Source organism: Panthera uncia (genome assembly GCF_023721935.1).
Source record: "Panthera uncia isolate 11264 chromosome A1 unlocalized genomic scaffold, Puncia_PCG_1.0 HiC_scaffold_16, whole genome shotgun sequence".
Classification (NCBI taxonomy): domain Eukaryota; kingdom Metazoa; phylum Chordata; class Mammalia; order Carnivora; family Felidae; genus Panthera; species Panthera uncia.
The window spans coordinates 5,180,732-5,196,442 of record NW_026057576.1 but is presented as its reverse complement, the minus strand read 5'-3'; the positions used below and the strand labels follow the sequence as shown (position 1 = coordinate 5,196,442).

Below are 15,711 nucleotides of genomic sequence, written 5' to 3'. Positions count from 1 at the left end.
GTCATGATCCCATGGTTCGTGAGTTCGAGCCCCGCGTCGGGCTCTGTGCTGACAGCTCAGAGCCTGGAGCCTGCTTCCGATTCTGTGTCTCCCTCTCTCTCTGCACCCCCCCCACTTTCACTCTGCCTCTCAAAAAATAATAATTAAATAAATAAACTCAGTGAAAACATCTTAGCCTCAGGCTAAAACTTTGTGAAGAAAGTGATGAGAAAAAAAAGTTTTCACAACTTGAATTCTATATTCTATAGAATTCTATATTCTACATTTCAGGGAGATGGAGTTTCAGTGTTTACTACAAGCAGATAATGCTCACAAGAGCATCTTCATTTGATTTAGGTAAACTTTCCTTGGCCTTAAAACATCACCTGTCAATGCCTTTGAGGAAGCCCTAGGCACTTCTATAACACACTTTAAAAACAATACAAAACCAGCATCAGGAAATTTTAAAATGCATTTACCTATATTAATTGCGGTTTCTTGTTTGTCTCCTGTCAACACCCATATTTTAATTTCTGCCTTCAATAGAGTCGCTATGGTTTCTGGAACACCTGCCTGAAGGCGATCTTCTATGGCCGTGGCTCCAAGTAACAGTAAATTCTGGATTGAAAAATAACGTCAGTTAAAGATCGGTACACGCTTAAGAGCAGCATCAACCACAAGACTGACCCAGAAAGGCAGTCAAAATGTTGACGGTTCTCTTATTTCCTGTACATTAAGCCTCTGTTTGCAAATAATGAATGATGCTTCATGTACTGAGTTTCAAAACTGTTTGCAGTGTTAGAACCACTCGAGACACAGAGGCAACCCAGTATTCATCATTTATTTCCCGGTCCACGGGCATGTTAAAATAGAAATCACCCAGCGGTAAAGCATACAAGCAAGTTGTCCTGAGGATAGTCACAGTACGTGAGCCCTCCCCTCTCCACTGAGGAGCTAAGGACATACCATACGATAGTTAACACGGAAGCAAAACTGATTCTAGACGATAACGCACATCTGGCAATACAAAGCTGAGAGGCCGTGGATGCTAACAACTTAAAAGCCAAAGAAAAAAATATCAAAGGATTTTAAGATTTTAAGATTGTTAAACTTCTTCCAGGCCCACAAAGGGTTAGTTCACAGCGAGGATGGGTGTGAATGCACGGGGATGTGGAGACAGCAGCAGCCTGTACCTTGCCTGCTGGTCTGGCAGATTCCACAGCCCCTGCCCAGAGAGCCTGTTAACTGCTTACCTACCTCCCCTGAGTCTCTCCATGACAGAGTACCTTAGCTGGATTACCTGATTGTGGGAAAAGCATCCACTATGTGCTTGGTGCAAAGGGTGCCCCATGGGCACATCACCTACTTAACCGTCTTCTTCCTTTTCTTTCTTTCTTTCTTTTTTTTTTTTAAGTAGGCTTCATGCCCAGAATGGAGCCCAATGCAGGGCCTGAACTCACAACTCTGAGATCAAAAACGGAACTAAGATCAAGAGTCAGATGCTTGGGATGCCTGGGTCGCTCAGTCGGTTGAGAATCCGACTTCGACTCAGGTCATTATCACGCGGTTTGCGGGTGGGTTCGAGCCCCGCGTCGGGCTCTGTGCTGACAGCTCGGAGCCTGGAGCCTGCTTTGGATTCTGTGTCTCCCTCTCTCTTTGCCCCTCCCCTGCTTGCGTTCTGTCTCTCAAAAATAAATAAACGTTAAAAAAAAAAAAAAGTCAGATGCTTAACTGACTGAGCCACCCAGGTGCCCCGATTTAATCATTTTCTGATTCTAAAGTAATTTTGGTTATTTCCAGTAAAGCAGAAACAATGTACACTTGAATTTGGTTCTACTCCTACCAAATTCCATTAAAGTGACATGTAAGTAAATATAAAACTCAACTAAAAACAGGGTATAAAAAAATTCAAGAGTCTTTTAAAAAAACACAAAGAATGATAAAAGCTAATGACTCCAGAGTTCTAGAAACTGGAAATTGGATGGGCCAATGGTTGCCGACATGAGACAGAAAAAGGTGAAATCCAGCTCCCAGATGGGAGGGAATCTAATACCTAGAAAGCTACCTGACGCCTTGGGTTAAACTGAAAAGAACAGAAACAACAACAAAAATCAAAGTAGGCAATACAAAGCAGCAATGGCAAAAGCAGCTGTTACTAGAATAAGTGTGAAAATTCTCAGAATGAACAGTGTCCAACCAGCCTATGGAGTCTGATTCATGTAACTCGTGTAAGTCAACAGGGTGCCTAATCTTAGGCAAACCCAGAAAGTCACTGACATTGTTTTTGACCTGATACTTCTTAAGATACCATTAACACTTAGCGGAAGCTGGTTCAATCTTTCAGGTAGCCCATAAAAACTAAGTGTTTCTTGGGGCACCTGGGTGGCTCAGTCAATTGAGCATCTGACTTTGACTCAGGTCATGATCTTGTGGTTTGTGGGTTAGATCCCCAGATCAGGGTCCATGCTGACAGCACAGAGCCTGCTTGGGATTCTGTCTCCCCGTCTCTCTCTCTGCGCCCCTCCCCTGTTTGTACGCGCTCTCTCCCTCTCTCTCTCTCTCTCTCTCTCTCTCTCGCTCAAAATAAATAAATAAACTTTAATAAAAGAAAAAGAAACCTAAGTGCTTCTTAAAGCAAAGAAAGACATCATTAAAAGCTAATGGTTAAGGGGCACCTGCGTGGCTCAGTTGGTTAAGCGTCTGACCCTTGATTTTGACTCAGGTCATGATGTCAGGGTCATGAGATCAAGCTCTGCGCCAGGCTCAGCGCTGGACAGACAGCACTGGGCATGAAGCCTGCTGAAGATTCATTCATTATCTCTCTCTCTCTCTCTCTCTCTGTCCCTTCTTCTGCCCCTCCCCTATGCACACACGCTCTCCGCTATACAACAAAAGGATTCCTGCCCAAAGACTTTGTTCAATACGTGGTGGAGCCCCCTCACTGGGCAGGTAACAAGTGTATCCCGTGCGATTACCTTCTCTATGATCTCATAGCACTCTTCCAACCGCTGAGCTCTGTCTTTCAAGATGGTGCTGGCTTCTTGATAGACTTTAAGCCACTCCTCATACTCCTGCTCAGAGAGGTCAGCATAAGCCACACAGAGAGTCCTCAAGCCTGCAAAACAGCCATAGTGTATCCAGCGATGGAAAGACGCAGGACGCCTTCCCTCCTAGGTGACGTCACGTGGCTCCATTTTATACCCGCATACTCAAAAAAAAATTCAAGAAACGATCTGCTTTTTAGGTCACTCTAATTCAACTTTCACTCATCGAAAAAGGGAAGGTAGAAGCAAGTCTACTGCATTTTGCTATAAACCACCTCGAGGATACATTTGAGAGTCCACGAGAAGCGAGAAGCCGTGAACGTGAACTCCCTACGGCAGAGACGTACAGGAGCTGGGCACGATCTATACGCACATGTGCCGTGGGCAGGTATCAGAAGTAGAGGAGGCAGGATAGCAATAAAAGCCCGACAGGCTACCATGTGGAAGACCCAGGCTTCCAAGCAGTCACACGTGCACGTGCACACGCATGCAGGCACACACACGCTCATAGCCACAGGAGCACACGAAGCCAAGAAAGCAGCAGCCAGCACGTAGGCAAGGCTCCAACGTTCATCATGTTCCCTTGCTGGAATCTCTGACATCCTTTCAGAGAACTCCTTTCCCAGTCTCTGTGGGCTCAGTGACTTACTGCTTCCTCAAGTCATGGATAAGCCAGCGTCACAAGGATCACGAGAGGGGGACGGGGAAGTGAGGACATGGGTTTTCTGAGAACGGGAATAATGACTACAGAATGATTCTACACACCGTGAGCTGGCCTGCCTGCTCCCTTCGTCCTTCAGGGGAAGAGCGAACAGAGTCGTGCAGGTAACTCTGCGTGGACTCTGGTGCACATCGCGTCAGGGCCGTGGGCACAGAATGTGGAGGGTGGGGGCAGGGGTTGGCCCTAGGAAAGTATACTCCTAGGAAGCAAGCCAAGTACGGCACAAAACGGACACGTCCATTCAGACCATGACCGCTCACCCCCAAGCATCAGCCGCAAACACTCGAAAGTAGAACTTCAATGGTTAAAAATAACATTTCCAAATTTCACTGACCTTCCGTGGCAAAATATTCCAGATGGCACAGGGTTTCTTCCATGTATTTTGAGTCTTTTGAAAGCCTCTCAAAAATTACATTATCCTATAAAATAGAGAAACGTTGTGACTGGCCAACCTTTAAGTAAACCCTCCAGTCAGCATTCTAAACCTAGCTTTGTTTTAATGATGCTTATCCAATGTGAATACTTGAGAGTACTTGAACGGGCAGGTAGAAATACAGTTCTCAGACAGATTCACTCATGAGCTTTGGAAAACAAACTGGGTATGGATGTGTCCAGACAAAAACTCTGGGGAGAACCTACCTAAGCGTCAAGAGAACTGTCAGAGGTATAATGGTACCTACATTTACCCAAATTTGCAAAATACGTACCAATGTGTATAACATCTTTATGCAGAAGCGGGAAGGGTACCATGCACATCCTAAACTGCACAAATACACTCTTGCTTCCTGCCCCTGCAGGAGCTCCCAGCCATGGCGTGCACCAGCCACTAGGCCCTGAACCCACTTCAGCTAAGAAACACTGAGCAACACAGCCCAGAAAAGCTCTCTGTGATGAAAACACAGGACACAACGACTACGAATAGCTGTTTGAGAACGAACACACACACACACACACACACACACACACACACAAATACTTAAAAGATCATCACAGGTCGTTATGAACCATTCCATCTTCCTGAAGTCACAACATAATGGTGATAAAACGAGAATCACAAGTCACACCCTAAGGATCTCGCATCACACGGCACAGTGCTATTTCTGAAACCACCTATTGGCTAAAAGGAAGCTTTTCAGGGGCCACGGTTGCCACGCTGGCCTGAACCGCCACTGTCTTCAGTAGGCCTTTACTACCAAGTCAATTTCATGGCCCATCTGAAAGAGCCTTTCAGCCTTGGGCAAACTTCCAGGGCACGATGACAACAGCGGTCAGGAGAAGCAGGTTCACAAAGGAGCCACCAAGGGCACCTGCTACACGAGACGCTCGGCCAGTACTTACAGCCCCCTTACAGTAGAGTCGAAGTTGGCCTGAAGGAGTTCGAACAATCACAGACATTCTTTTTCTGTCGCTGTAAGGGTAGGAAAAAAAAAAAAGTTATCACTGGTCTGTAGTGTAGGACCCATGCCCTATGATTAAGCACCAAACACATCAAAAGATGGCCTGGTAGCCCTAAAAATGGAGAAACTCCGTTTTCCTTAACTTTTCCTTCAAAGGTGGGCTTTCATTGTATACCTCCCACTCTTTTTATTATACACGACGGATATAAACCTATTTTTTTCCCTGCCATGGAAACTCACAAATATAGTTATGTATAGCAGGAGAGCAGAAACAGAAAACTTGACCGTCTGCTAAGCACATCTAATTTACTCCTGACGATACTCTGTAAAAGTGTTTTTGTTCTACGGCTCAAAATATGAGTAATCTGCCCAGTAAGCAACAGAGTGGAAGCTTCTATAGACATCCGCTGAACTCAAAAGCCCCTTGTTGGGTCTTCTTTTAACTGGAGTAGAAAGCAATTACAAAGTCGTAGGACATGCCTCACGCAGCACTGAGGTGAGCCTCACTGCTGCCCTCCCCACTCCGACACGGACCCTCCTACATTGGTCTTTCATCGTGACTCATGGTCACTCACGGAGCCTTCAATGGCTCCCCACTGCCTACAGGTTCCAATTCTTGCTGACCTCCACTCACCTCTGCAGCCTGGTCTATCTCGCACGAACCCGCCCATTCACCAGCAGGCCTCCAGCACACCGGAAGACACGGCACACCCCCCCTCCACGGCTCCTGCCCCACGCCTCTCGCAGACAACATTCCATCCTCCTGAAACACGTCCTAACCACAGCGGGCCCCACACCACCCACCCCAGCAAGGGGATTTCCAATGGACTATGAGCTCCTCAGACTAAGGGACATTCTCTCTCCAGCTCTGTGTAAGTTCCCACCCCCTAACCCTAAGCACTCTGCCTGGCCTGGATTTGAATTCTCCCTCGGCCACCTAGTAGCCGGGTACTCGTGGCAAAGTTGTTTGCCCAGCACTTCGGTGTCTGAATGCGCAAAGCAGGACTGCCACCAGGTACCGCAAAGGAGTGTGGTCACGGTTAAGTGGCGCTGGGACAAAGAGGAGTCCACTAAAAAGAAACAGAACCACAGCTATAGGTGATCTTTTATTCCCGCAGGTTCTCCCATAAGTTTTTAAAACATTCTCACATCCATATTCACCTGCTTTAATTTAATTCCCTTTCCTCCTCCTTGTCCCTCCAATAACTGCTGGTCCCAGTTAACACGGCCGCATAACAGCACAGTTTCCAGGACACCAGTAAGAGACGGGGCACAAAAAGTCCGCAGCAATGTTTAGTATGTTCCTCACCTCCACCCACGGGGACACTGTCTCCTACTCCCTCTATGAACCACTGCTGTTACCAACCATCGTTCTTCCCCTCTGAATACGCAGCCACAAGGGCTCTTGACCCACCAAAGTTCAAGTTTTCAGTCCTAAAACTAAAGACTAGGGCTGGAAAGCATTTCCTACAAGAGGGTTACAAACTGATCTTTTTCAGGGGTGCCCAGGTGGCTCAGTCTGTTAAGCATCCGACTTCGGCTCAGGGCACGATCTCATGGTCCGTGAGTTCGAGCCCTGTGTCAGGCTCTGGGCCGACAGCTCAGAGCCTGGAACCTGCTTCAGATCCTGTGTCTCCTCTCTCTACCCCTCCCCCATTCGCACTCTGTGTCTCTCTCTCTCTCTCTCTCTCTCAAAAATAAACATAAAAAAAATTTTTTTTAACTGATCTTTTTCAAACAGCTTATAAAGCAGACAGAATAAACAAGGTGTGAAATCATTTAACAATGGTTATTAAAAAAACCCAAAGTTTCATAATTGGAAAATAGGCTCTCGAGGTAGCAAAAGAACTTTGCTCTCGTACTGACAGTCAGTGTTGAGAAGGCAAGAAACAAAACATTAAGATTTTTCAAAAGGACAAACCAGGAATGATCTAGGGAAGCAAATAATCAACAAATATTCCTGGGTCTGAAAATCAGATAAACCACCCTGGGGAAGAACGAGCTGGCATATAGACAGAACAACTGCCCAACTCAGACAAAGCCTCCGACGGGGATGGACTGATCTTACCTGTCTTGGCTTGCCAGTGCCCCAGGTCTGGCATGAGAGTGCTTAAAGCACGAGGCACCACCTCACGGGACTTGGGAAAAACCAACAGAAATAAGGCCCTCCCCACCACACACTCCAAACTGTGCAGACGTGTCCGCGGCTGATGCCGGAACAGCGGGTCTGGAAATGTACAGAAACAGGAGGCTATGGGAGCCCAGTGCTTCACTCGGGGAAAACACACACGCGCACGCACAGGAAAATGACCTGCGTCACTCTCTTTACAGAAAGTCCCAAATTCCAGACAGGAGAGGGACTGTGGGGATCTACTCACTAACTTTAATACCTAAGTGCTGTATTTAATCAGATCATACAATCTTGCAAACACTCTGATGAAGCTGTTAAATATATACGGAAGTATTTTATTCCGGCGCATGAAGGAGAAGCATACCTAGAAAATTCCAGGACGTTAAGGATTCCAAATGTCTGTTCCTGTCCCATCTAAAGGAAGAAAAACAGGCTCTTACCTGAGGTGCCAAGTATTAAAATCTCAAAACAACAGTCTCCCCAATCGTAAACCTCTCTATACACACATCTCCCCGTCCCTCCTCCTCCTCCCAGCGCTCTCTCTCTGTATATAATCCACACACACATATCCCTCTCACCCTCCCTCTATGTAATACATACACATCGATTACCTCTCCCGCTCTCCCTCCTCCCCACCTCATTCTCTCTCCATCTCTATCCCCCTGCCAAGGCCTTTTCAACAGGTACAGGGTTCCCACAAGCCAGTCAGGTGGGGTCATAGCTCCCCCTTCTGGTAGAAGCTTCTCATTCTTCTCTAGGACATCACAACAGCTGGCTGACACTCCCTTCCAAGAACACCTGAAACCTTGGGGCCAGTCATGCTTCTGAATTCAGAATTTTATACATTTTATTAAAAATGTACACATACACCATGTGGCATGATTTCCCCAGAGGCTTATGTGGCCACAACGCCCTAAAATCCAACACATCAATTTTCCACAGCAAAACGTAGGACACGGAGATTCCTAAGACCATAAACGGCCTCATGTCAGTTCTGGCTAAGTTTTGCTGCCGGATGCCTATTCCCCAAATACAGGAGAAAACTTTTTTGGAATCCAAAGCTTCCTGGATTCGCGATTTAGAAATAAGGATTATGGATCTGCATAAGATTTTAGAGCAATTCATCAAATGTTATTTTTCTTCAAGTTCTTCAAAGCTGGAACCTCAATGTTCTCGATTTTTCCCGGAAGGTTCCAGGCTGTGTGGACCGTTGCCAAACTCCTTAATCAAACCTCCTATTTCCCCAATACATCACGGTGAAAAGCACGTGGGCCTTGAAGTTCCATAGGTAGGAGTCAGAATCTTATTTCTGCCACTGAGCGTGTGGCCTCCTCACGAACGTGTCCCTCAGGCTTGAGAATGAATGAAGCCAATTATCCAGGGAAACCTGAGGCATCATTACTCTCCTCTGCACAACTCCCCTCACACCCAGAGATACAACCAGTGACCCTCCTCATCCGGTTCTTTCTCCTCGGGCTGTCCCAACTTCCTCAGAGGCCCACTCAGAAGCGTGCCCACCAGTACCCCGCAAATCGGCCCAAGCGCTGTGACTGCCAGGTGCTAACCCCTCTCTGCTCTCAGATCAACCGCTGGGCAACCACGTGCATCCCACGGACTCGACCATTAAGATGATCGGTAGCGGCCACTTCATGGCAACAGCTGGTAACCCACTTGAGAAGGTGGGGTTTGAGGACACTCTGGCTGAACGGGATCGCGAAGGTATTATTTATGGCCCTGAACTAGTCAGAGAGTCTCATGTACTCCCAGACACGTGGCCTTAATAGGCTAATAAAATGACAGAGGGGTGCCCATCCACTCTTCACCGACATCTACCACCGTGATGACAAGGTCAGTGGGCTCCCTGGCTTCCCTGTATTTAGCCGCTCTTGTGAGCAAAGCAGAAGCAGCCTTGTCTCCTTGTCTCTCCCACTCGTGCCCTGTCAGTCCGTCCCGCCTCCAGTCCCCATCGCCGTAATGCACAGAAACCAGCAGCACCCGTGCGACAGCAGATCGTACAGCGAAGGTTCTGAGTCTCCCCAAACTGAGGGGGGCGAAGGCTTGAAAACCTTCCACAAAGGAAATTCTGTATTCAGTCCGTTGCTTTGCTCCACCTCTAATGACTGTACCTTTCCCTAAGCGAGACTTGCTGGTGATTAAAATGAAGTAAAAATGATTATGATTTCATCTCTGTCCTCCAGAAGACAGGAACCCGAAAACGCCAAGAAATGGGCACTCTGTCGAGGTCTGGTATTTTCTAGGTTTCGCATTTCTAAGTACAAGAAAAAAAATGGAGCACTGCCAAGTTAAGAACGATAACAGCTATGTAAGTTAGTAGTGAATTTCAAGTGCATCAGCAAGGTCCAGAGACACAAGATACATAAAGGCAAAAACCGTTATAATCCGTCAGTCCTCCCCAAATTGAGGGGTGCAGGAAGGCAGAGGAGAGAGAAGGCAGTGACTGCTTCCAGGCCCCTCATCAACACAGACTGTAGCGAAATGCAGCCCCTCTAACGGTCAGCATCAAAAATGCCAGGGCATTGCCAGTCCCAACCATCGATTTCCCCCGTTACCTGCCTCAAGGGTCCCTACTGGATGTTACACTTGATTTCCACTTTTTCCTGTCACCAAATTTCTCCCTCAGGCTTCCTGAGCAGCCAAACTCAAAAAAACCCAAACAAACAGAAAACAAAACAATCATAAAATAAACAAATCCCTTGACTGTAGGGAAAAGAAAAACTCGTGTAAATAACAAAGATCTTAAGCACCAACTCGCCTCTCCCCCGGCCAGGGAGACCGAAGCTAATGCGCCAAGGGCTGTGCTGGGCAAGAACTCTACGTGCCAAGGTTACAGGGACAGAGTCACAGATCCTGTCCTCAGGACAAGTGGGCCACGCGCTTATTTCCCTATGACAAAACCAAGAGCAGGCTTGCTAGGTTCTTTACTACAAATCACACCAGCACACGCAAGACTTGTGGACAAGCGTCTCTGAGAGAAAAATGCCCGCAACACACCATGAATAAGCTGACAGAATCCCGTCATGCCTGCAGTTTCGCAACGGGGCCCCCTCCCCAGGGGAGGGGGGGGGGAAAGAAAAGAAGAAATGTAGCTATCGTGTTTACATCAGACACGCTATTTCAAACACAGTCTTCAAAAAAGGAGGCGACATACAATGTCAAGAGGTACCCGGGCTCGTCACTTACGGCTTCTATGATGACCGAGTAGGGCGTTCTGGCGGTGAAGACAAAACCCAGCTTCCTAGCTCCCTTCACCAAAGCGGCTTCATCTGTCAATAGAGTTGACGAGGCATTGACTAATCGCAGGTAATGGCAGAATTCTGTGGAGCGCGTATTATTTTACACATTAAGCAGATGGGCAGCAGCTAGAGAGGCCCGGCCTAAGCACACAAGGGTAAGGACTCAGGATTTAGGAGGCGCTCGCTCAGTCCGCCACCAGGATCCTGAAGGCAGCACTTTCGTTAGGCGGGAAAGACAGGACCTAAAGCTGATCGTCGGGACAAGAGTGCTGGTGTACCTACTATCCTCCATTGGGGTCAAGTTCTCCTTAAGGAACTTAAGCTACATTCCCATGGCTTCCTGACTAACCCATCTCGTCCGAGCGAGCGAGGCAGCGTTTCACTTCTAGTATGGTAGGATTCAGAGCTCCAGGAAGCGGGTCGAGAGTCAGCACCCAGCTTCATCAGCAGCTGGAGAATCTACGACGGGCAGAGGGTGAACAGGGAAGCCAGGCCACCCTCCCCTGAGAGTTTTGTCCAGTGCAGGGACTTTTTTTTTTTTTTTTTTTGCTTTATGATGATTTTTCCTTTACTCAAAATTATTGGAGAATCGCGGTCCGTGAGTTCGAGCCCCGCGTCGGGCTCTGGGCTGATGGCTCGGAGCCTGGAGCCTGTTTCCGATTCTGTGTCTCCCTCTCTCTCTGCCCCTCCCCCGTTCATGCTCTGTCTCTCTCTGTCCCAAAAATAAATTAAAAAATGTTAAAAAAAAAAAATTATTGGAGAATAGTAGCGTTCAGGTTAAACGTTCTGGTAAACTGAAAATCACTGACACATACATGGCACAACATTCACAATACACTTCAACAAATTTTCAGAGGACTCAAAGACAGGTATGTTCCAAGCTGAAATTATGATTTGATCGCTCTCTTCCACTGCATGTAGTCTCTTATTATGAGCAATAGTGATTGCTACGTTATTTTTGCGAGGGACTTCTGCTAGGAGCTGCAAGATGGCCTGGGGCCTCCCGTCGTGGTCACAGTGTTACAGAGTCAGGAGGGCCCAGCGCCACCTTTCTGTGGCTTTATCGCTTGTGACCATAACCTGTACACTGCGCGAGGCCAGAGGTAAACAGTGGGGTCTTCGCGAAGCCGACCGCCCTACCGCACCCTCCGCAAGTAAATGCAGACAGCCAAGCCTCCAGAAAAGGGGATAGCACGGCACACCCGGCCCGGAGCCCTCACCTGGGGAGGAAGCCTGGTAGATGATGTTATCTCCATCCTTCTCAGGGACGACGGTGTGGCACACGGCCAGAAGGGTGAGGAACTCCTGTATGCACGGAGCTGTGGGCTACAGACATAAGGCAAGGCGATCATCTGTTAAAACACCGCTGACATACAGCAGGGTTAGATTCGGCCATCCCCTGCTTAGAGCCCGCTACTGGCTTTCCGCCCCCTTTCGAACACAGGTCGAGGCCCTAGCGTGGACCCCACGTCCCCCACGATGCCACCCCCTGGGTGGCAGCTGCTCTCCACCCAGCTCCACCTCCTCCCGCCTCTCCCCTCCTGGGTGCTCCACCAGCCGGTCTGGTCCGTAGGTCTTCCGACAGGCGTCCGCCTGTCCCGCTGCTCCTTGTCCCCTCCACCTGCTCACAGCCAGTTCTTACTCATCCTCTCTGCTTCCATTCGACAGTCACTTCACCTGAGAAGTCCCCTACCACCCGTCTCGGAACATCGTTCTTAACGGACTAACCCTGGGGTCAGAGGAGAGCGAGGAGGCAGCACGCGCCCCTCCTAGAGTTCCCCCAGACCCCGCCTCGCTTGTTCCAGACGCCTCGAACAATCCTGCCGCTCACGTGCGGCTTCCCCACCCACATCTGGGACACCCCGGCGTGCCAGAAGGTCATCGGTCTTCCTCAAGAACGTAACCCCAGGCCCAGCAGACAGAAGGCGTTCAAGTCTACGCTGGATCGGTATACCGAGAGCGGACTCGCCAGACGGGTGAGTCCCTGTTCTTTCTCTTCCATCGTCCGTCCTAGCCTTTCCTCTACACCTTGTCTGTTCTTTAACCTCATAATTGCTTAAAAGCTGTAAGGCAGTGCATCCCTATTACTTAAAAAAAAAGAAAAGGAAAAAAAAAGCCGTCCTGGATATGTATTTAATATATTTCTCCCATCCTACACACACACTCATGATTTTCATTGGGATTAGATTATAGAAATAATGGAGAAATGCCATCGTAATACTGTTTACCCATCTAAGAATACAGAAAGCTTTCCTATTGATTAAAGGCTTCTAACACTTCTAGCTATAGGCCCTGGCATATTTTTATTAATCTTGTTAATTTTTTATTTATTCAAAAAATTACCTACATGCCTACTGTATGTGAGAACTGTACTAGACGTCTTATCTATTGCTATTTATGTTATGAATAAGATCTTACTTCTATTATATTTCACAAGAGTCTGTTCAGATGTAAGGACCAACACTGAGTTTTGTAAGTGTGTTTAATGTCGCTTGTAATGAACCCCTTACCAGCTCTCCGAGTTTCAGTTGACTCTCCTGGGTTTTAAGGCAGACAGTTATTACATCACCCACAGATGACGGCATTTTCCTTTTCTTTTCTAACGTATACACTTGAGTTCTTACTGGCCCACTCAGGCTAGCACTCTAAGGGCGATGTTCAAAGCCAGGGGTGATACCGGGCCTCCTTGTCCTCACGTTATTTTAACGCCAAGGTCTTTTATATTTCACTTTCTGATAGGCAGCTGGCTAGAAATTTGAGACAGATTTGTCTTTTCACTCATCAGGAAGCAACTCTATGTTTTCTGATTTCTACAGAGTTTTTGTTTTTAGTTTCTCAGTCACAAACGGACAGTGATCGGTATCTGAAAACATTTTGAGTTTCTCCCCTGACCCGTCAATGAGACTGAAGAGCAGCCATGTGGCAGTGAATCATAACCGCTCACACGGCTACTTCTTATCCGCCTTCAGGAAAAGAAAATGCACGTTCAACTACGGTTCAGTGAAATCAAGTAAGTTAGAGGATTTACAAATTCCCCAAGGTCTACACGGCAAAGGGTGCTGGGGAATCACCTCCAGTGACTCCGACATATCAGGGAATCGTTTGCTGAAATTAAAGGTGACCATCTCCAGGAATATCAGTGTTTGCAGATACATTTATACTGTTAATTTCTTGAGAAGGTAGGATTAGTAAACACTTTACATGCAGCACGATCTCGGCATCTGCAATGAATTTTTGTGTGTGTTCACATGTGCACACAGAGAAAGATAACAGAAAGGAATAGATGGAAATGTTAACAGTACTTGGCAGCAAAGGACAGAAGCGATTTAGGGGGTTAAAAAAAATACTCTGTATTCTCTGTTTCTGCAGTGAAAATCAATTGCTTTTTATATAAAGGCCACCACTCCTTCCAAGTTTCTAAGAGTCGTCACAGCGGCTCAGAGAACTGGCTCTCCAAGAGAGAGCAGAAGAGTCCCACACTCCAACACTCTCTCTCTTGTGCAGCTTTCCATCATGTCCCTCTCTCAGTCACGCTCTCCCAGTTCTCACTGGTAGCAATTACCAGGTCCTGCAGCCCCTTTGGTGAATAACCCCTCTTCCAAACTAGCGGGCCATCATCACCCCGGTCTGCTGTGCTGAAACGTACCCCCAGGCTTGATCTAGTGGTTCAGGTGGGAGGTGGGGGCAGACCCGGAGGAAGATCAGCACTTTGCAGCAAGACCATCTGCTTTAGCCGAGACCTGGTCAAGGAGCAGGGGGAAGGAAGCTAGCATGTTCTACGTTGGATCAGTATACCGAGAGCGGACTCACCAGACGGGTGAGTCCCTGCTCCTTCTCTTCCATCGTCCGTCCTAGCCTTTCCTCTACACCTTGTCTGTTCTTTAACCTAAGGGCAGGTGGCCACGTCCGCAGGCCCAGAAGTTACAGAGGAACCTGGGGGTCTCAGGTTCTCAGGTGCATCTACCCAGAAGAGCCCAACGCTAGTCCCAGGGTCTCGATCCTACCAGACTTTGATGCGGATGACTTTGTGAGGCTTCCAATTCAGCTTTCTAAGAAGTTCCGCCACTTTGACCATTAGGTCTTGGGCCTGGTCTTTGGCAATATTGGCCTAGACGGCAGGAACTGAAGGAAGTATTTACAGGCTCCCAAGGACGACTCTGGCTTTCATACTGTGCCTTACACTGGTAATTAATTGACCCGAGCTTATTGCTTTCTCTCTTTGATATAAATGGTACTCAGCAACAACCGGTTCCACAGACAATTCAACGATTTAATGAGCTAGAAACACACGATACATAAAAACGTAGCAAGCGGGAGGACAAGAAAAGACCGCTTTCTCTTGCCTCTGAGAACTATCGTATCTGGCACAACATCTCATCCCACAGTGTAGTGGGAAAGAGGGTCTTTGATTCATGGCAAATAGTAAAATCTTTCTGACAGCTAATAAGAACAGTCGCGCACACACTCAAATTAAGTTTCCACTTTGAGTGGTAGGCCAGACAACATTCTTAAAGATCCACAAAGAAAAAAATCCCTAAAACAAAACTGTTCTAACGTTGATTTTCCAGTTAACCTGACATTCTCTAATAAATGAGGGAAAGGAGGCAAACCATGCACAGCCTATGGATAAGAGGTTTGTAACATATTTGAAACGAGTGCTGCATGTTTGCAAATAAACTTTTTCCTTTCTGCAACTTCCAAGAAAAGGCTTTTATAACTTCGAAGAAATGATTGTTGGACAAGGCATGCGTGCATGTATATGTATCTTTTTAGAAGTTGAAGCTTTTGCATGTGGAGAAATAGATACTATTTATCATTTTAACCATCTGTAAGGGCAGGATTCAGGGACATTAAAGACACACTGCTGTGTACCCACGACTATATCTACACCCAAAACTCCCATCTTCCCAAACTCTGTACCCCTCAAATAGTAACTCCCCATTCTCACCTTCCCCGACCCCTCATAACCTCTATTCTGCTCTGCCTCTATGAATTCGCCTATTTAAGGTACCTCATAATCATAAAATACCTGTCCTCCATTTAATAGATTTTAATCTGCACAAAATGCTTTCTAGATCTAGAAATGAGTATTTGATGAATGTAAAACAGAAAAGTAGGCATGTCTAAAATTGGCATGCCAAATCACAGCTATAAAGTACTTAAATACATATACAAATAATTTCTT

The 15,711-nt window shown here is 47.1% G+C and overlaps 1 protein-coding gene across 1 annotated transcript in view; it reads right to left on the bottom strand.

Annotated features, from left to right (window-relative positions):
• Positions 1-15,711, bottom strand: part of LOC125934215 (phospholipid-transporting ATPase IB) — a 433,509-nt gene that overhangs the window by 317,794 nt on the left and 100,004 nt on the right. Inside the window, exons 17-23 of the mRNA XM_049647534.1 lie at positions 11,747-11,852; positions 10,474-10,556; positions 7,637-7,686; positions 5,083-5,152; positions 4,079-4,163; positions 2,955-3,094; positions 459-597 (exon numbers count right to left, since the gene is read on the bottom strand). Of these exons, the coding sequence (XP_049503491.1) occupies positions 459-597; positions 2,955-3,094; positions 4,079-4,163; positions 5,083-5,152; positions 7,637-7,686; positions 10,474-10,556; positions 11,747-11,852 (673 nt within the window). The remainder of the gene's footprint in view (positions 1-458; positions 598-2,954; positions 3,095-4,078; positions 4,164-5,082; positions 5,153-7,636; positions 7,687-10,473; positions 10,557-11,746; positions 11,853-15,711) is intronic.